At 42.3% G+C, this 27,418-nt stretch overlaps 1 protein-coding gene across 8 annotated transcripts in view; it reads left to right on the top strand.

Moving 5' to 3' along the window:
- PRELID2 (PRELI domain containing 2) overlaps nt 1-26,736 on the top strand; it is a 58,121-nt gene extending 31,385 nt beyond the window's left edge. For 7 of the 8 annotated variants that reach the window (XM_053304029.1, XM_053304028.1, XM_053304027.1 and 4 more), the window contains 3 exons: nt 16,657-16,762; nt 25,185-25,250; nt 25,443-26,736. In XM_053304029.1, coding sequence (XP_053160004.1) covers nt 16,657-16,762; nt 25,185-25,241 — 163 coding nt within the window. In that variant the 3' untranslated portion in view covers nt 25,242-25,250; nt 25,443-26,736. The remainder of the gene's footprint in view (nt 1-16,656; nt 16,763-25,184; nt 25,251-25,442) is intronic. The other variant, XR_008318038.1, reaches the window with a different exon arrangement.
- The last annotated feature ends 682 nt before the right edge of the window (nt 26,737-27,418 follow it).

Below are 27,418 nucleotides of genomic sequence, written 5' to 3'. Positions count from 1 at the left end.
GTAAAAAGTCATGTTTTTAGCTTGCCTTCTAAAAGCTGTAATGGGGGCAGAGACTGAGTTGTATGTATGCTGCTTCTAGTTAACTTCCATTGATTCTGTTGTCAAATTACATTGGAAAGATCTAGAGGGTATTCCTGTTACATTATGAGCAGCTAAGCACCTTGAGGCTAGAATTGCACAGATGCTAGCATGCTAGGACTGCACAATTTGTGACCCACCAAGCCAAATGCAGCCCACCAACCATATGTGACCATCCACAATTCAATAAGCTGCCTGTTCAAACTGCAAAAACGCTCTCTTTGTGGATGTGAAACGCTTAACCGCACAAGAATATATGGCTGCTAAGCTGTGTTTGGTTGGGTGGGCCAGACACTGCAGGCGGGCTTGAGGTGAATTTAAAGGGACATATGAAAAAATAGAAAATCTTTTATACAGAGTTGTTAGCTGGTTGTCTTGAAAGTTATGCACCTCACCTTCTGTCCCCACTATTCAGAGGTGGTAGGAAATAGTAGGGTTACAAGCATGGACGTGTGTATTTAGCACTAAAACTTTACCAAGAAAAGTTTAATTATGCCCCCAATATAAATTTTTAAAATGTGTTTTGCAAACAATTAATTGTTTTGCAGATAAGCAAATATGCATGTTTTCTCTTATTATTCATAGTTAATTCTGCCATTTTAATTATTTTGCATAACCTATTTTGGTTTTGCTAGTCATCTATGTAGGGCCAAAGACACTGGTTTGCATACTGTGTGGGTGGTTGGAGCACCACCCATGGTGGTGTGTCTGTGCTGCAGAACAGAGCAGTTCTGCTCCATCATAAAATTGCACAAAGGTAGTTGTGTGATGCTCATTGGAAATAATAGGAATCTATTAAAGAGTGTATTGGCACCTGTCAACCACTTTTGCTCACTTTTCCATTGCTCACTTTTCCATCTCTCTCTACCTCTGTGTGTATATATAGTATATAAATATGACTGTCAACTTGATATACATGTGGGGTGTGTGTGTATTCTTAAAATATATATATACATTCATACATGTATATACACCTTGATTACAAACCCAGTGGGGTCAAAGCCACTTCCCCACGGAGCATGACTCCTGAGCTGCTTCTGCTATGTATGAATGTTGTAACTGGTTGGTTGAAGCCAACTGTGTAGGGTGATAACTGGGTGGGAAGAACCGTGCATCTGGCCTGGCCCACATGGTTACAATATGTCATGTGTTCTTTTACCTGTGCTCAGAGAAGGAGAACTTTGCCATATTACTCATCCCACATTTATCAGATTAGTGGGGCCACAGAGGATGCAAGAGGCAGCAGGCTATGGGTGGATTCACATGACCACCAGAAAGTATTTTGGTGGGAACCGCTGGTTCCTGGAGGGTGCGTGCTCCAGTGTGAGCAGCTGTTTTCATCCACTTTTTTATTGTTAAATAAATGTTCATTTCCATGCCATTCAAGCCTGCCAACCTTCAGTTCTCAAGCCGCAGTTCCCTCTGGGAACTTGATATTCACTACCCAACTTCAAATGTAGATTACAACTGCTGGGTTCTTGGAGGAAAGTGCAGCTTGGGAACCGGAGGTTGGTGGGCATGGATGACATGGAAATGGGTGGAAGTAGCTGCATGTGCCAGGAATACATGCTTTCTTGGAACCATTGGTTTGCACCAACTTACTTTCTGGCAATCATGTGGACATGCTCTTATGGAGATCAAGGGATGTCAAGTGAGAGGCGATTCCTGAGGCCATTGCACCATCTCAGAATCTTCAAGGACAGCTTTTTACTTTAAGTAAATGAGCATCAGTCTGGTTGGAAGCAGTACATAATTTTTTCCTAAGGTAAATTTCTCAGAAGTACTTCTACCAGCTGTCTTTTCCTGAATTTATTTCCTGTGGAAATATACTAATTTCATAAATAGAGTATAAGAATAAGTCAAGGCAGCAGAATGAAATATATGAACTGTTAATTAATATGTAACTTATCTATGAGTTCAGATGTTATGCAAAATAAAAAGGAATGTGATAACCAGTCTTTCAGAATTGTATCAGAGGTGATCCCTGAAATTTCAGTTCAGCGGTTAAGTGCTAACTGGCACTTCACAGAGAAGTCTCTGTGGATTTTCTAAACTGAAACGGTGCTTCATTAACTTGAATGTTGAAGGATGTCACACAAGTGGATAAAGTTACTGACATTTGTTTTCTCAGAAAGCCTTTAGATAACAGTTTTCCACTGAAGTATAAGGAGGTACTCTAATGGATGAAGGCATTAAATAAGATTGATTGAAATTATTAACTCTTAAAGCAGAAAGAAACGAAAACATGCTCCAGGAACCTGTATTGGGCCCTTGACTTTTGCACATAGTCCTAAAGAGGAAATCTGAAGGACTGTGAAATGTTATGGAATGATCTTGTAACACTGGGTAATATAGGCAGCGAAGTCTAGTGGACTGAAGTTTGTTGCCAACTGAATCCTGCTGTGCCTTTAAAGAAAAATTAACTTGGTCTGGTCTGATATGTGTATCTTAAACTTTGCTTTTATAATTCTGGAGACTGGAAAAAGCAAGCTGTGTCTCCTTTCCCCCTTGCAAATCCATTGTGGGTTTCCCCCTCTCTTCTAGTTAGTTCACTGCTTAAGCTTACTTTCTTGATAACTTTGCAGCAGTCCATGTGATATAACACACACTGGCTGGCAATGGAAATGGCATCTTGTTTCTCTCCTGGGTCTGTGTACCCTACTGTTGCATTGCACTCTGCAAACAAATCAGCACTGGCAATTTCATCCCTCTAATCTGTTAAAATTACAAGGTTCCCATACCAAAGTGCAGTGGTCCTGCTGTTTCTCAGTATATGCTGCATTGGCAATATAAAACAAACATTGAAAGAATTATTAATTCTTGTACGACAGGTTATACAAGCCAGTTGCCAGCTGGGCTGAAGAGAAAACCTCTTCAGTGTTATTGGAGAGCACAAATGGCCAGGTGCTTTTCTTTTCAGTCCTCTTCGAAACATCTGGTATATGTCATTATGCAAAAAGAAAGAGAAAACAATGAATGTTCTGCTGGTTTGTTCCAGAGTGGTGTTCCAGTGCAGCACAAATTTCATACCCGTATAACTGGGAATGTTTGCATAACATCGAAGGCATACATTACGGGATATGTAGACAATAGTTTAATTGACACATTTCAGAATATTTGTTTAAGCTGTCCAAGGTGAACTCCTGAAGACAACATTTAAATCAATAATACAGTTTGGACTATAAAATGTCTCAAAAGTAATATTTCTCCACTACTCAGCCACTTGATCCTTGCCCTAATAAAATGGTCTTGCATTGCTTCCTAAAGGCAGCACTCAAGTAGGTCAGACCTCTAGAGAGAAGGGTGTTCGTGGCTGGAAAATAATGATTGAAAATGCCTTGTTTCTCACCCATATCCCCCCTTCAGAATGTTTTGCTTTGGGATGCTTTCATTTTGTTTATATTGACTCATGTGTATCCCACACTTGTTTTAGCTAACTCCTAGCAATAGGAAGAGTCATTGGGCAGGTAAGGGAGAACTACTAAGAAAATGGAAGTATTGGAGGGCAAAGTGGAGAAGGCAACTTTGCGAATAGGTTACTAGCTTCTAGAAAATGTTAGCAGCCTGAAGGCTGAGACATGTGTTAACAATCATTCTTGAAGAACCCCCACCACAATCTCATATCTAAAAGACACAGTTTTTAAAACCCACCTGTTCTGGACTGCAAGTTTTAAGAAGAAAAGAAAACACACATGGCAGGCGGGGGGGGGAGCCCCCTGAGTTTTTTAAAAATTAAATTTTGATATAACTTCAAAGGAACATATAGAAAAACATTATCAGAGTTGCAGAGAAGTTCATTCCCCCACATCTCCTTCCCCCTCCTGTTTTGAGTTGGGTTTGCTAGAACTTTCCTCAGAACTTCAAGGGTCAACGTTGATGTTACTGCTGCTTACAGACTATTTGTTAAGTGTCTCCCTCCACGCCGCCTCTGCCCCCAATTCACCAAGTAACTACAAGCAGTCTTGCATGGCCTTTAAATCAACTCTGTCCAAAATCTTTCCAGGCAGCTGTACCTTCTGCAGCAAATATAACAGCTAATTAGAATTCATTTCACACTTTCTCCTTTTGATTTCAGCCTCAGGGCAAGCAAAAGGTAAAGAGATAAGAGCTAGCTCTTTCCAAAGGCAAGGACCACTTGTAGAGAGCACAGACTAACTCCAGGTTGTTATCTTAATTTACTGGGTCTCGATCTGCACAAAAACTCTACAAGCAGTAGAGCTCTTTGCAAAAGAAAGCAGGAGGCTTCCAATGTGAAAGTACATGGTACAGAAGAGAGTTCAGGCAGTACAAAGCTAAGGTTGCATAATGGGTGGTGTGTTTTTTGTTTTTCAAGAGCTCAAGCCCTGCTGAGGAATGTGCCATAAATTAGAGGCTCTGAGTTGCCCTCTTCTTATCTGGGGAGTAATGTCTAGTTGCTTATTGTTACTGGGGAACCTGTTCATGACTAACATGAGACAAGACTTGATTGTAGCTAGAAGACATGGAATGTATTAATTGTTACTGTTTCCAAGATACATTTTGGACCCACATGCAGCTCCATGGAAGCTGTGTTGCTGGGGTGCAATTTCATATGATTGAGACACAGGTGTAAATATCAGAATTGTATGGGCTTTCCCTATCAGATTGTCTTTCCTGACTGGGTGGTGATTAAGTGAGGGGAAACCCGGGCCATTTTGGATGGTCACATTTGGTAGCATGTATTTGTATGTACCTTTTTGATGTTTAATTATGATTAAGCAGAGTTATTTATCATGTTTCAGCAAAAGTCACATAATTTACCTGATAACTTTCATTCTCTATAGTTATGCTACATTTTTTTTGGTCTGAAAACTGGATGTGATCTCTTTGTTAATGTATGCTGATCCATTCTTTTCTTTTGCATTTATTTTACTCTTGTATCTTGTTGAAAACATCAGTAAAAATAATTAAGCAAAAAATAGTTATTAATCCCCATGAAGATATGAACAATGGCTGACATCCAGAGCAAGGAGGTGCCCTTGCATAAAGAGGAGCAGACTGACAGCGTTTGCAGACTAACTGCACTGGTGCACTGGGGAAGGGGTGATATATTTTTTTTACTACTTCCCTTCCTCAGGAATCCCCGTGTCACCTGAAAATATGTCCCTGAGGATTGTGCAGCCTACCTTTTGGATTGAACATATTTTTGGGCAGCACAGAGGGTTTTCTGAGGAAGGCATGTCAAAATCGCCCCTTCCTCAATTAGGGATGTGCCCAAACCTGTGGTTTGAAGCGTGGTTCCAGCACTTTTTAGGAAAGGGTCCTGAGGACATTAAGAAAAAGGAGAGCAGGTCCATACCATGCAGCTTGTTGCCGGGGCAACACACATCCCAATACTTCCCTGCACGATGCCAGCAGGCTCATGGCATCTGCACATGCACAGGTGCCACTTGCATGATCAGCAGCACCTTGCTGACCACACAAATGGTGTCTGTGCATGCACCGTACAGGAGGTTATTGGGACGCATGTTGCCCCAGCAGGAAGCTGCATGGAGTGGCAGAGAGCAGGTAAGGACCTGCTCTCCTTCTTCTTAAAGTTCCCAGGACCGTTTCTGAAAAAATGCTCAAACTGTTTCGGGCACATCCCTATCCCCAATGCAGTTGAGTTAGTTCACAAGCACTGTTAGTCTGCTTCTTGTGCTGTATTAGTATTTCCTTGCTCAGGATGTCAGCTGCTATCTGGAAAAGTTTGAGAACCCAGATAAGTTGCTAAGATTTCCAGTGCTTCCTATGACTATCATAAGCTAAATAAATTATAGAAACGCCCCCCCCCCCCACACACATACACACTCACAATGTACCCTGTGGAACAAATTATGCAACAAAACCCATGGAGATTTGAATAATTTATGCAGATTGCAGATACAGATTTAGGTTTTCTGTTTTTAGCACAAAGTACATATAGTCCATATCAGGCATCTGTTTGTAGAGGTACTGTGATGAGTTTGAGGAATTTAGGTATCCATTGACTATGTGTATAAAGTTTTCTTTCTTAATTACTTTTTTCAAGAAAACATTCATGTTAAATGAGTGGCTTTTCTTCAAGCTCTATGTATTGCATACATTGAAATGTCATTTATCACCATACCACTTCTAAAATTATTATATGGAGGAAGGAATATATCCTTCTTCCATATATGTATTATACAGAAGAAAGATATACAGTATGCAGTTATTAGATCTGCAATATCTAACAGTTGCATTTATGCCCCAGTGTCAACTTGTCCAGTAAAAGTCATTTGTTTATCTTTTTTGGATTTCTTATTCTGTCATGGCTGAGTCACACATTATGAAATTGTCCTGATTTGGGTGAATAACAATATATGTAAATAGTGTAGTTGCATGTGCAATGTAATGGGATAAGAAAAGCTGTAGAAGACAAAGTGGAATCTTTTGTAAACCTTTTTACCTGAATTCTAATGATCAAGCAAGTCATCTGCTACTTGCATACATTGCACAATATGTGACTTGCAATAAAATAGACTGAGTGATTATGTATGCTTCATGGAATTAGTGTTGGACTTAGTCTAGGAACACTCAAGTTAAAATCCCCATGGAGCTCACTGGCCAGCCACCATCTCTCCGCCTAACCCAGTTCACAGAGTTGTAAGGCTATAAGTGGGAGACCCATATGTGCCACCCTCTGCTCCTTGGAGGAAATGCAAGACAACCATGTAATGTAGTTGTAATTCAAAAACTCATGATAAAGTGTGTGTATTAGAGAAGGCCATGGTAAGAAACAGAATCTGAACTAAGATGTCCTGAAGCCTTTTATACTAAAGATGCTTTAATTAAATTCCAATCATGAAAACAATTAAGCTAAATTTGCTATACTTCTAACTAGTCAATAATTTAGCAGTTGGATCTCATGAATAGACTTCCTTCTGTGACTGTGTTCTTGTAATGATACCACATCACCCAGCTGTGCAATGCAAGAATCAATCCAATATCAATATTTTTGAGCACTTTTTGTGTCTTTCAGAGCCTGAAAAATGGTATCAGGGGTGTATTTTGTGTGTGTGTGTGTCATGATTACGTTATTGAGTTAAATAGCCCCCTCTCCCAGGTCCCTTTTAATTTCAGTTGCTACCTCCTGAAGGAAAAACAAATGCTGTTGATAGTTTTCAACTAGTCCTGAAACCACAACAGGAAGAAATGTTTACATAGTGAGGCCTTGCACACGACCAGGCAGGTGGAAGGCTGGGTCCAGCTCACCTTCGCTCCAGATGATGGTGAATATTGCTGGGAGTGTGGACCACACTCCCATACGACCCATGCTTCACCAAGCATGTGTCCACGATGTGTCCCAGCTCCAGAAATACCTCAGCACACCAAAGCAGACACAATCCTGGCAGCTGGGTTAAGGGTGTCCTTGTGCCCTTAATCCTGGCTAACAGCCAGGCTACGGAGCTGAGTTTGGAAGTGCGGCTGCACTGGGTTGCCCGTGGATCCTGGCCATTCTCACGGGCAGCCAAGCCCAGGTTTGGCTACTCATGAGAACAGCCTTAGTATGTGTTGGATGGTCCATGTGTGATAAATCAGCATAGTGGGGTGAGTAAGGAGGTAGTGTTTCTGTAGACCATAAGGGTATCAGGTACCCTGGGGGTGTACTTGAGTGCCTGTACCTGGTCTTGGGACATGAGATAGACCTGTGGTTATTTTGGAGATATTGGCTACTCTGCTGCCTAACAGTCCCCCTGACTGAGCTGCAGGAGGTAATCTTTAGAAGTTCCATGCTTCTTTTTCCTGAGCAACTTCCAACACTTCACATAAAGACCATCCTATGCGTATGGTTCAGGAGTTCATGTCAACTATGACAATCATGGGCCTATATATCCGATTTGATTGTGGATGAGCATGCTGACCTGGTATGTGTGACGGAGACCTGGTTGGATGAGCTGGGCGGGGTTGGTCTCTCTCAGCTCTGTCTTCCAGGTTTCCTGAGTGTGCAGCAGCCCTGCCTGGAGGGTCGGGGAGGGGGGCGTTGCGGTCATCTATTGAGAGACCCTCCCCATTTCCAGGTGCCCGGTCAGGCAATCTCAGAATTCCGAGTGTTTGTCCTTGAGGGTGGGCCTCCAAGATAGGCTGGGGATTCTGTTGGTGTACCGACCACCCTGCTGCACTTCAGTCTCCCTCCCTGAGCTGGCGGGGGTGATCTTGGAGGTGGCCTTGGGTTCTCCCAAGCTTATTGTCTTGGGGAATTTCAGTGTCCACGCTGAGGCCCCCTAATGGGTGCGGCTCAGGATTTCATGGCCTCCATGGCAACCATGGGCCTGTCTCAATTGGTATCGGGCCCTACCCACATGGCAGGACATACTCTGGATCTGGTTTTTGCCGACCGGGAAATAAATGATCTGGAGGTGCGGGAGTTTGAGATAACTCCCTTGTCATGGACAGATCATCATCTGGTGGGTTTTAGTTTGACTGCTCCGTCTGCCCTCTGCAGGGGTGGTGGACTGATTAGAATGGTCCGCCCCCAGAGGCTTATGGATCCGCTTGGATTCCAGAAGGCCCTCGGGGAGTTTCCAGTGTCCAGAGCTGGTGACCCTGTAGAGGCCCTGGTTGATCTCTGGAATGGAGATACGGCCGGGCTGTTGACACGGTTGCTCCTAAACACCCTCTCTGGCTTGGTGGAGCCTGTTCCGCTCCTTGGTTTTCCTCGGAGCTTAGGGTGATGAAACAACTTGGGCGACGGCTGGAACGATGCTGGAGGAAGAGTCGTCACGAATCCGACCAAACATGGGCTAGAGCCCATTTTAGAGACTACTCCATGGCAGTGGGGGCGGCAAAGAAATGCTTTTCCTCCGCCTCCATTGCATCTGCTCAGTGCAGACTGGCGGAGCTGTTTCGTGTAGCTAAGACATTGCTGCACACATCCCCCCAGGTAATGGGGGAGGAACCATCCACAGCCCGCTGTGATCAGTTTGCGTGTCACTTTGCAGATAAAATCGCTTGCATCCGTGCTGACCTGGACTCCAGAGTTTTGGCAGTTCCAGCAGACGTGCATCTGGTACAATCTGGTCCTATTGTATTGGATTCTTTTCAGTTGGTGAAGCCTGAGGATGTGGACAAGATCCTGGGCAGTGTGCGGGCGACATCGTGTGCTCTTGACCCTTGCCCTTCATGGCTAATAAAAGCTGCCAGGGAGGGGGCAGGTAGATGGTTGGAGATTATTATCAATGCCTCATTAAGGGAAGGCAAGATGCCATTGTGCCTCAAGGAGGCGATGGTGAGACCATTATTAAAAAAGCTCTCCCTTGATTCCTCCAAACTGAACAACTATAGACCGGTCTCTAACCTGCCCTTTTTGGGCAAGGTGACAGAGCGTGTAGTGGCGTCCCAGCTGCAGAGGGTCTTGGATGATACGGATTATCTGGACCCTTTTCAATCTGGCTTCCACTCCGGATATGGGACTGAGACTGCCTTGGTTGCTCTAGTGGATGAGCTATGCCGGGAACTAGATGGGGAGTGCGTCCCTGTTGGTTCTGCCAGACCTCTTGGCGGCGTTCGATACCATCGACCATGGTATCCTTCTGGGCCGCCTCTCGAGTATGGGAATCGGAGGTACTGTGTTCCAGTGGTTCCGGTCCTTTCTTGGAGGAAAGGTCCAGAAGGTGGTGCTGGGGGACTACTGCTCGGCTCTGTGGCCATTGGCCTGTGGGGTCCCGCAGGGTTCAGTCTTGTCCCCCATGCTGTTTAACATCTACATGAAACTGCTGGGAGAGGTCATCCAGGGACTTGGACTGAGTTGTCAGCAATATGCGGATGACACTCAGCTCTATCTCTCCTTGTCATCTGATCCTAGGGAGGCGGTGGATGTCCTGAATCGGGGGCTGGAGGCCGTGATGGTTTGGATGTGGGCTAATAAACTGAAATTGAATCCAGACAAGACGGAGGTAATGTTGGTCAGTAGGAGAGCCAGTCGGGATGAGGAGATTTTACCAGCTCTGGATGGGGTTGCACTCCCCTTGAAGGAGCAAGTAAGCAGCTTAGGGGTATTACTGGACCCAGCTCTGCCTTTGGAAGCTCAAGTGGAGGCGGTGGCCAGGGGTGCCTTTGCACGGCTTCGGCTGGTGCGCCAACTGCGTCCCTTTCTCGAGAAGGCAGATCTGGCCACAGTTACCCTTGCCTTAGTCACGTCAAGGCTGGATTACTGTAACGCGCTCTACGTGGGGCTGCCCTTGAAGAACATCCGGAAACTGCAGCTAGTGCAAAATGCAGTAGCTAGGGTATTATCTGGAGCTGCCCGTTGGGAGCACATCACACCCATTTTGAAAGAGCTGCACTGGCTACCAGTTTGTTTCTGGGTCGAATTCAAGGTGCTGGTTTTGACCTTTAAAGCCCTAAACGGTTTGGGCCCGGAATACTTGAGGGACTGCCTGCTTCTAAGGGTTGCTGCCCGCTTGACAAGGTCATCTAAGGGGGCTCTGCTTCGGGTGCCAACAATGAGTGAGGCTTGGTTGTCGTACACACGGGACAGGGCCTTCTCTATTGCAGCCCCCAGACTCTGGAATGCTCTCCCAGTGGCTATTTGCTCCATGGTCTCCATAACAGCTTTTAGAAAATGTGTAAAATCTTGGCTTTTTGCCCAGGCATTTATTTGATTCTCTGCTGCTGCTCTTTATGGTTTTTATTGCTTTTATGCTTTTCTTTTAAAAATTTTAATCAGATTTTTAAAATATTTTTTTGCCTGCTTAATATTATATTTTAATTCTTTTTTACCATCGTGTGTGTGTGTGTGTGTGTGTGTGTGTGTGTATGTATATATATATAAATCCCAAGGTGGTTTACAGCATGCTGTAAACCGCCTTGGGATTGCTGTAACGAAAGGCGGTATATAAATTTAACCATCATCATCATCATCATCATCATCATCATCATCATCATCCCCCAGTGAGGCACTACCTTGGCGTGGTTGTGGTGCTTGCGTGCTCTGAGGAAGGTGAGAGCTATGCCAGAGGTCCAACCATACTGGACAGGTCTCACCAGAGGAGCCAGACAAAGAGTGCCTCTCCCAGCAACAATATGGTGAGACGTAACTTTAATAAATCTATACAGGATCGGTCGTCGCCCGGGTCAACAAGGACCGTGCCAGGTGCTGGAGTCCCTGGACATCTGGTGGCAAGTGGGCAACAGGACTTGGGATCTTCAGTTGAGCAACCAGGGCTGGAGACAGCAAAGTTACTGGAAGAAACATTGCTTAACTGAAAAAAATATACGAAAAATGCCAACAAGGAAATAATGATCTGCTATTACAAGTCTAGTCCAACTAGAAGAGGTTATTTAAAAAGAATGTACCAAATTTGGAAAGAGAAGCATCCAGATACAGAAATAACAGAACAAAGGCTAGCAGACCAGAAAAGATTCATAATAAGAAATAAAGTATTCACAGGAGTTGAGCTGGAAGAACTGCAAAGAGCAACACAGGCTCAAGATATTGAAGAAGAATTACCACCAACTGAAGCAGTTGCTCAGGCGCAGGTGGAGGAGATGTTGGAAATAGAGGATGCCACTGTTGCTGAGCTGTTTCAAAATCAAAACCAGGCAACCTCCCCTTTGCCTTCACCTCAAAAACCCGAATGCCATTTAACAGAAAAGCAACAAGAACTAAAGCAAAAAATAACTGAGCACATGAACCAAACAACCACCAGGGTTCGACTTCCAGCTCTAAAAACAGTTGCCAAAAAACAACTTGCTCAGGTATTAAAAGATGTCAATGCTGCACTTGCAGAAATAACAACCAATAATATGCAAGAAACAAACCAACTAATGTACAGTGCAGCAACAATAACAACACAAGAGCTCGGATATAAGATCAATGGACCTGTAAAAAAAGAAAGTAGTACATCACCTAAATGGAAGATTAGATTAGAAAATAAAATCTCCAGGCTCAGATCAGATGCTAGTAAATTGAAAGATATGAAAGACAAGAAGCTGAAGAATGAAAACACCCAACAGTATCTGATCCAAAAATACCATCTAGATTCAAGGAGAATTAGAGAAGTCCTGGAAATAATAAAGCAGCAAATAACAGCAGTGTCAAAGAAGATTAGCAGATATGAAGCCAGAACTACACAACACAGGCAGAATCTCCAATTCCAGTCGAATCAGAGACGTTTCTACCAAAGCATAGAAGGAGAAACTGCAAGAAATGTAGAAACACCAAACAAAGAAGAAACAGTGCAATTCTGGGGGAAATTATGAGACAATCCAATAGATTATAATAAAAAAGCAGGCTGGATGAAAGAGGTCAAAAAATGTAACCAACAAATGCAAGATCTAATAATAACACCAGAATTAATAAGTGAAAGAGCAAAGAAAATTAAAAATTGGACTGCTCCAGGCGACGATGAACTGCATGGCTTTTGGCTTAAACACCTAACAAGCCTTCATAAACAACTATCAAAACAGTTCAATCACATTTTGCAAAGAATTGATATTGAACAATGGCTAACAACTGGGAAAACTCATCTCATCATGAAAGACCCAGCAAAAGGTGCAGTTCCAAGTAATTATAGACCGATAACCTGCCTGCCAACCATGTTCAAATTATTAACTGGAATAATAGCAGATGAAGTGATGCAACACTTATTAACTAACAAACAGCTTCCAGTTGAACAGAAAGGAAATTGCACGAACACCAGAGGCACAAAAGACCAGCTGCTGATTGACAAAATGATTTTAGAAAATTGCAAGAGAAGAAAAACAAATCTAAGTGTTGCATGGATTGACTACAAGAAAGCCTTCAATTCATTGCCTCACACATGGATACTAAAATGTTTAGAAACAACTGGTGTCGTCAAAAACATTCAGATATTTATAAAAACAAGCAGTGAGCATGTGGAGTACACAGTTAACAATCAATGGCGAGACACTTGGACAGGTTAGCATTAGAAGAGGCATTTTCCAAGGGGACTCACTATCCCCTATGTTGTTTGTAATCGCCATGACCCCACTTTCACAAATACTAAACAAAACAGGCCTCGGATACCAAACATCTAAAACATCAAGTAACATACACCATCTGCTGTACATGGACGATCTGAAGTTGTATGGAAAGTCCCAGTCAGAAATTGGATCACTGCTAAACGCTGTCCATATATTCAGTAGAGATATACCAATGGAGTTTGGACTAGACAAGTGTGCTGCATTAATAATAAACAGAGGGAAAATAAGAAAAACAGAAGGAATAGAACTGCCCAATGGAAGCAACATCAAGAACCTGGAAGAGAAAGAACCTTACAAATACTTGGGCATTCTCCAGGCTGATAACATCGCACACACTGAAGTTAAAAGAAAAATGGGAAGTGAATACATCAGGAGAGTTCGAAAAATCCTCAAGTCCAAACTCAATGGTGGGAACACCATACAAGCCATAAACACCTGGGCTATACCTGTTATCAGATACACTGCAGGAATAATAGACTGGACCCAGGCAGAGCTAGAGATGCTAGATCGTAAGACCAGGAAAATCATGACCATCAATCATGCTCTGCACCCCCGCAGTGATGTCGATAGGCTATACCTCCGTCACAGCTAAGGTGGAAGAGGAATGCTACAAGTCCATCAAACAGCAGAGGAGGAGAAAAGAGGCCTTGAAGAATATATAAAGGACAGTGAAGAAGGTGTACTTGAAATGGTCCATAATGCGAAACTATTCAACACCAATGAAACAAAGCAGGCCTACAAGAAAGAACAAGTCAAGAACCGAGCAGAAAAATGGAAAAATAAGCCATTGCATGGTCAATATTTGCACAATATAAGTGGAAAATCAGACATCACCAAGAACTGGCAATGGCTTAAGAATGGTTACTTGAAGAAAGAAACAGAGGGTTTAATACTGGCTGCACAAGAACAGGCACTAAGAACAAATGCAATAAGAGGCAAAGTCGAAAAATCAACCACAATCAGCAAGTGCCGCCTTTGTAAAGAAGCAGATGAAACAGTGGACCACCTACTCAGCTGTTGTAAAAAGATCGCACAGACTGACTACAAACAAAGGCATGACAAAGTAGCAGGGATGATACACTGGAACATCTGCAAAAAATACAAGCTACCTGTAGCCAAACATTGGTGGGACCATAAAATTGAAAAAGTTGAAGAAAATGAAGATGTAAAAATATTATGGGACTTCTGACTACAAACAGACAAACATCTGCCACACAGTGCACCAGATATAACTGTAGTTGAGAAGAAAGAAAAACAAGTCAAAATAATCGACATAGCAATACCAGGGGATAGCAGAATAGAAGAAAAAGAAATAGAAAAAATCACCAAATACAAAGATCTACAAATTGAAATTGAAAGGCTGTGGCAGAAAAAGACCAAAATAATCCCAGTGGTAATTGGCGCCCTGGGTGCAGTTCCAAAAGACCTTGAAGAGCACCTCAACACCATAGGGGCCACAGAAATCACGATCAGCCAATTACAAAAAGCAGCTTTACTGGGAACAGCCTATATTCTGCAACGATATCTATAACAGCAGCAACAACATTGACAATAAAATTCAACCATCCCAGGTCCTTGGGAAGGACTCGATGTCTGGATAAAACAAACCATTGAGTAACACCTGTCTGACTGTGTAAAATAATAATAATAATATTGTATATCTAGGCCAACACAAGCTGCTGTATAGATGGAGACCTCATTGTAGATGGATCAATATCAGCTAGTCTTGTGTTAGCAAGCATGACTTGTTCCCTTAGCTAAGCAGGGTCCACCCTGTTTGCATATGAGTGGGAGACTAGAAGTATGAGTACTGTAAGATATTCCCCTCAGGGAATGGAGCTGATCTGGAAAGAGTGTCTGAGGTTCCATGTTCCCTCCCTGGCATCTCCAAGATAGGGCTGAGTGAGATTCCTGCCTGCAACCTTGGAGAAGCCACTGCCAGTCTGTGTAGACAATACCAATGGTCTGAGTATATGGCAGCTTCCTGTGTTCCTATGTTAAAGCATCTATTGGCCTTCCAGGGCTAGTGGACTTAATAAGACAGTTCAACCTTGTAGGCTTATTATTACACACTAGTATTTTTAAGCCCGTTAAAATAATGGGCGCTAGTAGGCCGGTCCTGCCGCCGCCGTTTCTCTCCCTTCCGGGTTGGGTCCGGTCCCATCGCCGCCGTCTCTTCCTTTCCTGCAGCTGGGCCGGACCCGCCACCGCTGCGTCTCCCTTTCCTGCGGCTGGGCCGGTCCCGCTGCTGCCGCAGTTCCCCTCCCCGCGGCCGGTCAGATCCCGCCGCCGTCGCCTTTCCTGCGGTCGGGCCGGACCTGCCGCCGCCGTTTCTCCCCTCCCCGCGGCCGGGCCGGACCCGCCGCCGCTGCCTTGGCTTTCCCCGCGGCAGGGCCAGTCCCGCCGTTGCCGCCTCTGCCCTCCCCGCAGCCCAGCCGGTCCCGTGGGCGCCACCTCCGGCCTCCCTGCAGCCGGGCAACCAACCGGCCAACATGGCTGCCTGGTGCCTGCGGTCGTGTCTCCCTCGGCGTGTTCTGAGCATGCGCTCCGCACATGCCCAGATCAGCCGAGGGAGACACGGACACAGACACCAGAGACACGGGCGCACACGCAAGGGCTTTATTATATAGGATGGTTTCCATGTGAGTCGAAAGGAATTTTTTTTTAAAAACACACCCTAATTTGACCAGCTATTCCAGTGTTCTTCGTAATAAGTCCTAGGGGCCAATGGTACCTCTATCAACCCTAAGTGCGTCCCTCTGGCTGATTGTTCATTGGGCCCATGTGAAGTTTTTACCAAAGCTGAATGCTTGTCTGCACAGTCCCCCTGATACTATGTGGAAACTATAATTCTCACCATGCAGTGCTATGTTTTGCTACACCAGGGGCAGGGCAGCAGTACTCCCTTAAGCAAAACTTGAGCTTCTGCATCATTTTGGAAGTTCTGGGAAGTGTAGCCCTTCCCAGTGCTTTCCCTGCAGAGCTCTTAAAAGAGGGCTCCCTCTCTCTTAAAGGGCCTTCCCAGCCTTTTGAAGTGAAAACAAACAGCACAGTGGGAAATTTTCTCCTGTATGAGAGAAAAGATGATGCCCATATGTGATTCCTCTAAAAATAAGGGTGTTTCTTTACATCATTTTAATGTGTTTTATTATCTCATATACCAGTTTATTATTCAATCAATTTAATTATTTGACTAAGATTTCTTTACTTGGGTGGCAGCCTTCTAATTTTTGGTAGTGGTGGTAATGCATATTTTATATATAACTTTTCCACATAAAATTCTGAAAAAAAATGGTTGGTTCTGAAAATGGTCAGCAAAAGAAATGAGAAAATGGTTATCTGTCCCAAAAGGGCTCAAAAAGAGACACCTTTTGACAGCCACCAGAAAAGATGCTTGGATGAATAGGGACAATTGCTATCTCCCTTCTAAATCTAAGAGAACCACCACTTCAAGAGTTGCTTCTTTGCCCAATTAGCAGGGGTTATAACAGCAGGTTTATTTGGCAAGTTCACATGGTCTTTGTATCTTCCATGAGATGTAATTTTATTACAGAACCACAGTACCTACTGTTGGTGGGAAAGAGAAAATTAAATTCCATTCCTTTTTTATAGGACAGAGTTCATTCAGAAAGGGGGAATATCAATTAAAGGAGCAGGACTGCTGAATTGCTTACTGGAAGCATTTGCACAAACATTTTTAAATCAAGGTGTCAAAAAGGTAAGTGGTTTTTATTGTTGATTTCCACCCTAGATTCTTGACATCTTGGATGCCTCCTCCGTCTATGTATTTGTCCTCCAAACTTGTTTTCAGTAGACAGCAGGGATGTGTATGGTTCCTTTTCTGGACCACCAAACTGGTTCTGTGGACCAGCATCCCAGCTGCTTCAAATGCAGGGTGTGTGTGTGTTTCCCTTAAGAGGCAGGGAAGGTGCTGCTTACCTGCCAGGCCCTGCCCCAAAGTGCGTCCACGTTAAAGCAGCATTCCACTCTGCACCCCATTTTGCATTGGCATGTAAATGGCCGATGTGCGTGTGCCTGCCTCTTAAGGGAACCCCCCCCCCCTCCCAGGAGTGCATGGAACTGGTTCCATGCACATCCCCAGTGGACAGCATCAATAGTCAAGTTTGAATCCTATTGAAATTAATGGGACTTGTCTCAGTGATTTCAGTGGTGCTTAGTCATGACTAACTAGTCTGGATGTTGCCCAGTAATTTCAGAGGATTGTGATGGGCAGCTTGATGTACAAGATAATCTCTATTTTGTGTGTAGATTCATAGCCTGCAGGTACTGTTGGAGCACAGTCTGAATATCAGCTACTTGAAATTGCATTTAATTATCTTTCATTGCCGAATGGAATGTTGCTTATTAATTTTATAGTACAAAGGCCTGGATCCAAAGAACTGAATGGCTTGCTCTGTCCCCAAGAAGACTTCTGTTTCTTAAACAGCAGTCTCCTGCTCCCATAAGGGAAACCTCTTTTGAACCTGAAAGAATTTCTCAACACTTCGTGATGACAGGTGGTGGGGAGGTCTGCCATTCAAAGGAACCATGTAAAAAATTCTATTGGGTATGCTCAGATCACACTTGACATTCAGTTGTGTAGAATTCTGTACACATTCTGGGGTAAAGGAGTAAAGTTTTGTGACTGCTAACCATAATATCTTTTTTTTAAAAACTGCTTGAAGGAATGGTTAATGAAACAATTTCACTGATTAAAATGTCAAAAGTCAGTTGATGTATATCTTATGGTTTAAGAAAGTGTGGGTGTGTGTCTGAAGGCGATGTTTTAATATGTCCTTTCTAATGTAAAACTGTAGCTGACTCAAATTTGTACTTTACATTTTATCTCCTTAGCAGACATTGAAGCTATTCCCATGATCAGTAAAAGTCAGGCTAGCGAAGGCTAGCCTGATTTCTCCTGATCGTGGGAAGCAACGGGAGCCTTGTGGCTCCTGGCCGCAAGCCCGCTTAAATGCCCCCCCACAACCCCATTTTTCAGATTGTGCGTCGCCGCACTGTGGTGACTCATGTGTCGCCTCCTGACCAGGAGGCTACAACAATCCTCCTGTTGGGAAGTTCCCCAGAATGCACTCGCATGGGTCATTCTGGGACTTCCAGGGGCTGGGAGGCCCCCAAACTCCACTGCCCCAACTGGCTCTTGATGGAGCCGGTAATCATCTGGGCAGCTGATCTGGCCGCCCAGGGAGGGCTAGGTGATCGTCTGCGGGGAGAGTGGGTTAAGCCCGCTCTCCCCGCAAAACCCATTTTGGCGCTTCACAGTCCTCTTGTGAAGCGCCTCATTGTTTGCTTTGACTTGATGAGAAACAGATTTAGATAACCAGTTTTCATCTTTACAGATCCACTCCATAGCTACAGCCCAGAGACACAAACATATTGGCCCATGATTCAACAAAGTAGGGTTTGATGGATTGTTGAGTGTGACATGAACAAGGACCGAACATGTGTACTCCCTTCTAACTCCTGGCTGCAAGGAAGGAATCCTAGCTTGTTAAGCCGTAGCTCTGTATGTCTGAAACTGTGAGCTATGGTGTAGTGGTGGCTTAGAATATAAGAAATTAGTAGATGAACTTCTGAAATCTGAGGTTATTTTTTATTTAAATTCATAATTCACCATATCCCCGAGGCTTATAACAGGTAGCAAAATAACTACTGGAAAGAATTCATAACTATCTGTGTAAATATATGCAACCTCAACCACTACATTTTCTTCAGGACAAGAAAATATTTCCCATCACTTGTAGGAGATAAGAGCTTTTATAACCTGGTTACTGGGAGACTGAGCTGTGATTCAGGATGGGCACAGTTCATTGTTTACCTGTCATGAACTCATTTGCCTGATATTGGGCAGGCCACTATCTCTGACTCTAAATCCACCACCTGCAGCAGAGATAATACTAACCTAGCTCACAAGTATTTTCTATGATTGCTGAGGTTTTAACACATACATAATAATACATAGCATTTATAAAGCAATATTTTAAAATGTGTGTGTTAAAACCTTTAAACCTAAAATCTAGCTCTGCCAGAGGTGCACAAGAGCACAGTTGTGCAACAACTCAGAAATGCTGTTTCCCAAATGCAGGCACACATTTCTGAATCATTGTACAACTTGCACAGCTCTGGGGCTAGATTTTACATGTACAGCAGCCCCGGCGGAAGAGAAATGCTGGTGCTGTGCATCACGTGGACCATTTAATATATGTTCAGTGTGTGCAACATTATTCTGGCTGTCAGCCACTGTTAGAAGTTGAATCTTTACTTGGAGCTTTTCTTCTAAAGACTGTAAGCTGTTATCAGGTCAGTAGCCAAACCATGCCATCAAATGTATATTTTCAATGACAGATTAAAACATCTGGCACTGAGACACAAACAACTGGGGGAAATTGTGGTTCTAATGTTACAAAGGTCTGTATTAACAAGATTCCCTAGTCTTTTCAAAGACATGAAAGCTCACATCCAAATTCTGCTACATGAGAATGCTGACTTTACAGCTAGAATACCCTTTCCAGATTAAAACCATGCATAAGTGCAGATCACAGGTGCCACTGCCACATTTCCATGGTTTCATTGAGCAGCAATGCTGCAACAGGACAGGGACTAAGGTTCTTCTCATGACCAGAGATTCCTAGGTAGAAGAGGGTTAACCCAGGACTCTGGTCGTCTGGGGCATTGAGAGCCCTCCCAACCCAAGCCTTTGTGACCCAGATCTGCTATCCTGGTTAAAAGTGATGTCGGAGGAAAACCGAGACTGCCCTACCTCCTTCTTTTGGCCATCCGTGCCATTACTGCTTTTAAAATTCTCCCAGGTGGGCAGCAGCCATGTTTACCATAAAGTTGTGATGCTTACTGGTGCTATACTAAGGGTTGCCTATCCACTGCTCACTTGGTGCATTGTGGTACACTGGAGGACGCAGCTTGGTCCCCCTCCCGATCTCGGCTCTGGAGATATACTGTAACTTGTGGTGTTTTATGTGAGTGTGCAAGTGGGCCGTGAACAGGCTCTGGTCATCTGGGTGCATGAAGGTAGAATCCTGCCTTCTCTCCAGCTCCCCTCTCCCCGTTTGATCAAGTAAATAAGCCTACTGCATGATGGGGGCCAGTTTCAATTTTCTGTGTAATTGTCTAGTTGGGTTTGAGGGGTAATAATTAGGTGAGAAGAACAAATCAAGGACACCATATCCTTGCTGCCAGTGTGGTGTTGCTTTGTATTACATTTGGACCATTTTTGTAGTTTGTGAACTGTGGGTGTATTTTTACTGTGGACTCTGTGGCAAAAGAATAAGCGAGAACCTTTGCATCAAATTTATTTGTTAGATATTCATTTGTTATATTTCTATACTTCCCAGTCAAAATATTTCTAGATGGTTGACGAAGAATGAAAATCAACAATTTTAAAATGAAATTAAAACAGTTGAAACAGCCCAGCACCAGTACCTGATTTAAAAGGTACATTGTCAGCAGATAGTGCAGCAGATAGCTATTTTTTTTGGAGCTGGAAAATATTTTGGGAATAGGTTAATGCTGGTAAGAAAAATAAATAAAATCCTCTTTATTGTCCTGTAGGTTCTTTTGTAGAAAACATAAATTTCATTAATCCACATAGTGGCTGATAAGGTAGTTATATAAATAATTTAAACGTCTTGGCACAATAAATCCAAGAAGTGAAAACAATTGATTTTGGCACCTTTTTGGAGTTCTCTGGATAAATGTCAAAATTGGAAAGTATTTTAAGATTGTGCTGATAAGAGCTGTACCACATCATGAAAGGAAGTGATGGCTGCAATGTCAGCTATTCTTTCTATATATATTTTTTCTAAATAAAGCGAAGAAGCATTGACTTTTTTTAACCCCTCCAGTGTACAAACATTCAGACTTCTGCTCTCTATGCTGCCAGATAAAACTTGGGAAAATCTACTTTGAACTGATACTTGAAATGCTTGTCTTGTTGTAGACAGTTCCAATCTTCTTAACTGTGAGCATTTTCAGTGGCTGTGTTTGGTCGTTAGTCTTGCTCTGCATTCTTCCTGCTTGTGTCTGTGCTTGGCACATGTAAGATAGAGACTTTCTCCTTCAGTCAATAGCTTCAGTGAGAAATAGATAGATGCAGTGGACACATTTGGTACGTACCTCAGATTTCAAAACACAGTCTTAAGAACAGCCCTGCTGAATCAGGCCAAGGCCCATCTAGTCCAGGATCCTGTTTTATGCATTGTCTCGGCCTCCAGAGATCCATGCTATGTGCATTAACATGAATTGTGTGGGAGCTTGGAGAGAGTGTTGGTGTAGTATAAAGGAGGTGATTTATAAGATAGAGTGTTTGGAATGTTCCATTTTCTGTATAGGTGAAATGGGGCGACTGTTAAGAGAGAGAAAGATTATTTATTTATTTATTTATTTAAAATATAGTGAGCACTTGTCAGATATGTGATACCATGGGAGCCGTACTAAGCCATGGTCTATACATATGAAGGAGGGACATGCTGGACGAGTGGTGAGAACGAAGATAACTGTATTGACAGTGGAAAGAAATTTGCAGAAGTGTAAAATAAAGGAGGCAATGCACATAGAGAAATTAAAACCAGAGATTACCACTGAGGAGGAGATGGTTTCTGCTATGAAATTCATTAGTCTTTGAATAGTAGAAGCTGAGCTAGTTGTTCCTTGTTGCTGCTGTTATGTTTTCTGCTTGGTTCTCTTCCCCACCTACTGTTTACCTTGTGGAAAGGAATTTTAGAACTGCTGAGATATTTGGTTTGTGTAAGTAACTGAGGATGGTATTGACAATGAAACTGGTTTTGTTTTAACCTGTAATATCTGGTGAATGGTATCTTTTGCATAATCAAGAGGTCTTGGTGGAAGAATTATTTAATTATAATTAGGACTCTTACAACTACATCCATTATTATGTTCAACATATACCAAAGCCAGAGAGCTTTTTAAAGAAACCAATATGGCAGCTACTGTGAGAATTGTATATTACATATACTGGAGAAAAATGAAAATATTAGTAGTTAAGGAATGGTTAGATAAAGTATGGGGACATACTTGAGGAGAGCTGGTCTTGTGTTAGCAAGCATGACTTGTCCCTTTAGCTAAGCAGGGTCTGCGCTGGTTGCATTTGAATGGGAGGCTAGAAGTGTGAGCACTGTAAGATATTCCCCTCAGAGGATGGAGCCGCTCTGGGAAGAGCAGAAGGTTTCAGGTCCCCTCCCTGGCTTCTCCAAGATAAGACTGAGAGATTCCTGCCTGCAACCTTGGAGAAGCTACTGCCAGTCTGTGAAGACAATACTGAGTTTGATAGACCAATGGTCTGACTCCGTATATGGCAGCTTCCTATGTTCATTGCATCCTTCCATGGCAAAAAGAACCCCCCACCCCAAACAATTAATTCAGTCAAAAGAAAAATGACAAATTAAATAGATTTTCTAAAATTAAATTCTGTAGTGACAACCTGCGGTGACATGAGTTTGAATCCCCATTCAGCCATGAAACTCACTGGGTGACTCTGGGGCAGTCATGTATCTCTCTGCCTAACCTACCTCACAGAGCTGTTGTGAGGATAAAAATAACCATGTACACTGCTTTGAGCTTGGAGGAAGAGTGAGATATAAGTGTAAAATAATAAATATATAATTTTAAACTATGTTTGAATTCAGTATGTGATGAGCTTAGTATGCTATGAACATATGTGATGAAACTGAGAATATTTCAAATTAAAATGGTGAGAAAAGAAAAATGTTTTTAAGCTAAGCAGGAAATATGAACAGCTTAATGGTTAGCCAAGGTTTGTTCAATCAATCAATCAATCAGTCTTTTTTACAGCAAACTCAACATTAAACAATTAAATTAACAATAAGCATGTAGTGATCAGACTCCCCTCCCCCAAAAGAGTTAACTGGAAGTGAACCCTGTCATGACTGACAGGCTGGTGAACTCCAGGGCTCCACCAAACAGCACACCCAGTGGGTGGGACCTACACAGCTGTTGCCAGGAAGAAGGGAGTTTTGTTTGAAAAGAAGAGCTAGGCTGGAGTTGCTCAGAAGGACATGTAGTCATGGAGTGTAGCTGCACGAGAATAACTCTGCATGTCCTTGAAAGACAGGAGGGCAGGAAGCTTGAATTCTCATGCAGAGATTGGTGTGTTCAAGGAAAGGAAGCCTGGGCTTTGGCTTTGGGATGATTAATTTAGGGGAAAGTTTGTTTAGTCAGACTTTGCATCAGGGAAGTTGGGTGTGTGTGTTTTGCATATTCCTGATACTGTTCTATTATTGTTTACCTGTAACATAATTAAAATAAGAAACACTAGCCTATGCCCATCCTACCTAGGGCGTTGCAAAAGGCTCTATAAACATTTAAGTGTGCCTAAGACAATCTATTTTTGTAATCTACTAAGTATTCTTAACTGTATCTAAGAAAGCTAGAAAGCCTCAGATGAAAGCAGTCAGCAGTAATGGAATAAAACTGGTTTTTTTAGTGGATGATGGACGAGATTATTCAGGTGAGATACCAGGGTATTGATAGAGAAATCAAATAATGATGGTGCCAATATACATTGCCTAACATCTCTCCATGTTGGCATTTCTTTGGTGAGATGATCTTGCTCACTGCAGTGCACTTTCACTTGTGAATTGGAAGGTTTTCTCTGCATCTCAAGTACATAATTGTATTGTAAGTGGTGTACATTGAGCACAGTGAAGCATGATCTCCTGGGCCAAATTTTAAGTGTATGAACTTTAGTTGAAAGGACCATATAGATTGACTTCTCTCCTGTCACCACAGCCCCTCTATTAAACAGTTCCCCCCTTAAGATAGCTGTGCTTTGGACAGGAGGAAAGAAAAAGCAACTGTCACACTGTGAACATAATTGAGTCAATAAATAACATTTTTAAATTCCCAAGGCAAGCCTCAGAGTTTTCACTTATGTCAATTAGTGCTCCACTTAGTAAATGGTGGCAAATGTAATTTAGACTGATGGGCTGTGTTAGCTAGCTTTCATTGCCTGTGGAGATGCAAAGGAGATCCAGAAGGTAAGTGAGTACTCTGAACTGAAGAATGAATGTTTGGCCCAATTTGTGTATAACTTTGGAAAGCCGGTCTTTGCAAACCATTACTGATTTAAACAGTTTCCTTCCCGAGAAATCAAATGGAATAGCAGCCTTATCAGTGTGTTCAGGTTTGATACAGGTGGCCCTCGTTATCTACGGGGGTTCTGTTCTGGCCTACAACTGCAGATAACAAGACCTTGAATCAATGGGAATTAGGGGGGTTAGTTTCCTTGAGGTTAAAGATCGTGGAATTCTTTTTTAAAAGAGCCACAAAATGGCTCCCTGCTGCAAAATGGTGACCAGATATTACATCTGAAGTCATTTCCAGCCACCCTGATAGGTGAATTTTGCCTAATTTTTTGTACTGCGGATAACAAGGTCGGGTCGAGATTGCCTGACCATAGATATGCAAAACTGTGGGTGCGGGGAAAGCAGATAACAAGGGCCACCTGTACTGGCTGTGGTCAAAATTGTCATGGCACCTTTCACACATATGGCTTCCCATATTCTTCTGTAAGAAATGAAACGGCTCAGTTTGTGGGGGCTTTTCTGTGATGGGTGCAGACATTTCTCTTTTGCTAGAAGGGTATGGGATGATTCCATGAATGTAGGGCTTTGGTTCATGGCCACTGCCCCACACTCACCCAAATCTGTGATGGTAACAAAGTCAGCTGCTTACCAAGCAAGGTACAATCAGTTCTACCTACCAGGTTCTGGTTTAGCATGTTGTTATCACACTTATTAAATTTAGTATAGGGCTCTGTTAATGTCCAGATAAATTAGAGGCCTCCCCAGTCCCACTGCTTTGAGATACTACAGATACTATTCCTGTTTTTCAGGCACCTTTATATATCCCTATAAAATGGCCACAAGGCAACTCTGGTGATACTGGAATGTCCCAAAGTCAGAACAAAGGTAGCTGCTGTTAATGATTTGATTACTCTCAAACTGCCTGTGTGATCTGTAAGCAAGGGTAGACTTTGCACATTGTGGAGTGTGTTTCAGCATTGATTAAAAAAATTATATTGTATGCAAAATTACTTATCAGTTTTTGTTTTGTTTTGTTTTTGATAGGGCATTACAATAATGGAGACACTTCTGCAAGAACAGTTTGGGAGCCCATTTTTGTAATGAAGTAAAGTACGTATGTATATACTCTTGTATGAATATGATAATCATTTAATAAAGACGTGGGTTATGGAAAAGTAACTTCAAGTGTTGACAGAGAGTAATGTTTGTGCTCTCCATGTAGTTTTAGAAATGAATGTAAATGTCTATTCATTAGATTGTAATAAATGTTTTTATATGAGATGGTTTAATTGTGCTTTTCAGGAGAAGAAATCTGAAGATCTCCTTACTATCAACCCTGCTTCTTGAAGAAGTTTCCAGCATTTTATGGATCATCGTTTTAATGAATAAGAAAAGCCTGGAGTAGAGAAAACAGTTGTCTATGCACTAGTTCATATAAATGGAATTATGTAAAAATCTATGCTCCAGTGTGATCAAGGAGAAACTAAAGGGTATTGTGAAAAGTGCATCACTGTGCACTGTGTTCTAATCTCCAAAGACTAAGTATTCATAGAAAATTCTCAAAACGAAAAAAATCTCCAAAGACTTTTGTGTAGGGACTCTCAGCCAAAAAGAACAGATTTTTCTGTACTTTAATATATTGTCAGTTTCTCAGAATTGAAATCTTATTCTGCAGCAGTGCAACTGAGATGTTAAATTAATAGCGACTTTGTATATCACACAAGGTCTCCCATCTGAAAAGCATGAATTCAAGATCTCCAGATATTTATGTATATATTTTTAAATGATAGTGTTATGGAAAACTGCTTAAAAACACCACCGATACAGTTCTTATCTTTCAGGAACATAATATAAAAACATAAAATGTGAATCATTGCAAAAATTTTCTAGCTTTCTGAGTATGTGAAACCTTGAAAACTGTACTTATTAGTATCTTTCCACTTTTTGTGAACACTGAACTCCAATTACAGCACTTCTTGAATTGTAATTTTGTTCAGTCTTTGAGTGATGACAAGTTTTGATAGGCAGGTTTAAAGTATGCATAATATAAATTGACATTACATTAACTGATAGGTTTATTTGATAGATTTGAGTATGGAGAATATTCTTGTTTATTACTTGAATTTCTAACCCCTTCAGATTTGGGGTGTAAACTAGCTGATCAGTACAAAGTATGCAGTTTTATTTGAACTTTCCATTTGAGAATCTGATCTTAGGTTTCGTTCATTTCAGATACCAGTCTGTATTGGATTTTGCCCCATTGAATCTGGTGGATGCACCACACTGATAATACTGGCCAACATCCAGACTAATGAAGTGGTTATGCAGTAACATTGCATGTGTGCTTCAGGAGAGTGGTGATTTTTCATTGATCTCCCCTTTCCTCTGTAGCCAATGGTGACTCTTAAAAATAGGTAGCTGAGAGTTGTGCAGTCCTCATGGATGTACAGAAGGAAGGAGGAAAAAAAATGAAAACCACTCCTTCCCTGGAGTGCTTGCTATGTATTCACTGCACAAATGCTGTGTTAGTCCAGATATCAGTCATTTATACAGGTGAAACTCGGAAAATTAGAATATCGTGCAAAAGTCCATTAATTTCAGTAATGCAAATTAAAAGGTGAAACTGATATATGAGACAGACGCATTACATGCGAAGTGAGATAAGTCAAGCCTTAATTTGTTATAATTGTGATGATCATGGCGTACAGCTCATGAAAACCCCAAATCCACAATCTCAGAAAACTAGAATATTACATGGAACCAAGAAGACAAGGATTGAAGAATAGAACAATATCGGACCTCTGAAAAGTATACAGTGTACTGTGCTTGATTGGCCAGCAAACACGCCTGACCTGACCCCATAGAGAATCTATGGGGCATTGCCAAGAGAAGGATGAGAGACATGAGACCAAACAATGCAGAATTGCTGAAGGCCGCTAATGAAGCATCCTGGTCTTCCATAATACCTCATCAGTGCCACAGGCTGATAGCATCCATGCCACGCCGCATTGAGGCAGTAATTACTGCAAAAGGGGCCCAAACCAAGTACTGAATACATATGCATGCTTATACTTTTCAGAGGTCCGATATTGTTCTATTCTTCAATCCTTGTCTTCTTGGTTCCATGTAATATTCTAGTTTTCTGAGATTGTGGATTTGGGGTTTTCATGAGCTGTACGCCATGATGATCACAATTATAACAAATTAAGGCTTGACTTATCTCGCTTTGCATGTAATGCGTCTGTCTCATATATCAGTTTCACCTTTTAATTTGCATT

This window comes from Hemicordylus capensis, chromosome 2 (genome assembly GCF_027244095.1).
Source record: "Hemicordylus capensis ecotype Gifberg chromosome 2, rHemCap1.1.pri, whole genome shotgun sequence".
Lineage (NCBI taxonomy): Eukaryota > Metazoa > Chordata > Lepidosauria > Squamata > Cordylidae > Hemicordylus > Hemicordylus capensis.
Note: the sequence above shows the minus strand (reverse complement) of the source record. Positions and strands in the feature narration are given on the sequence as shown.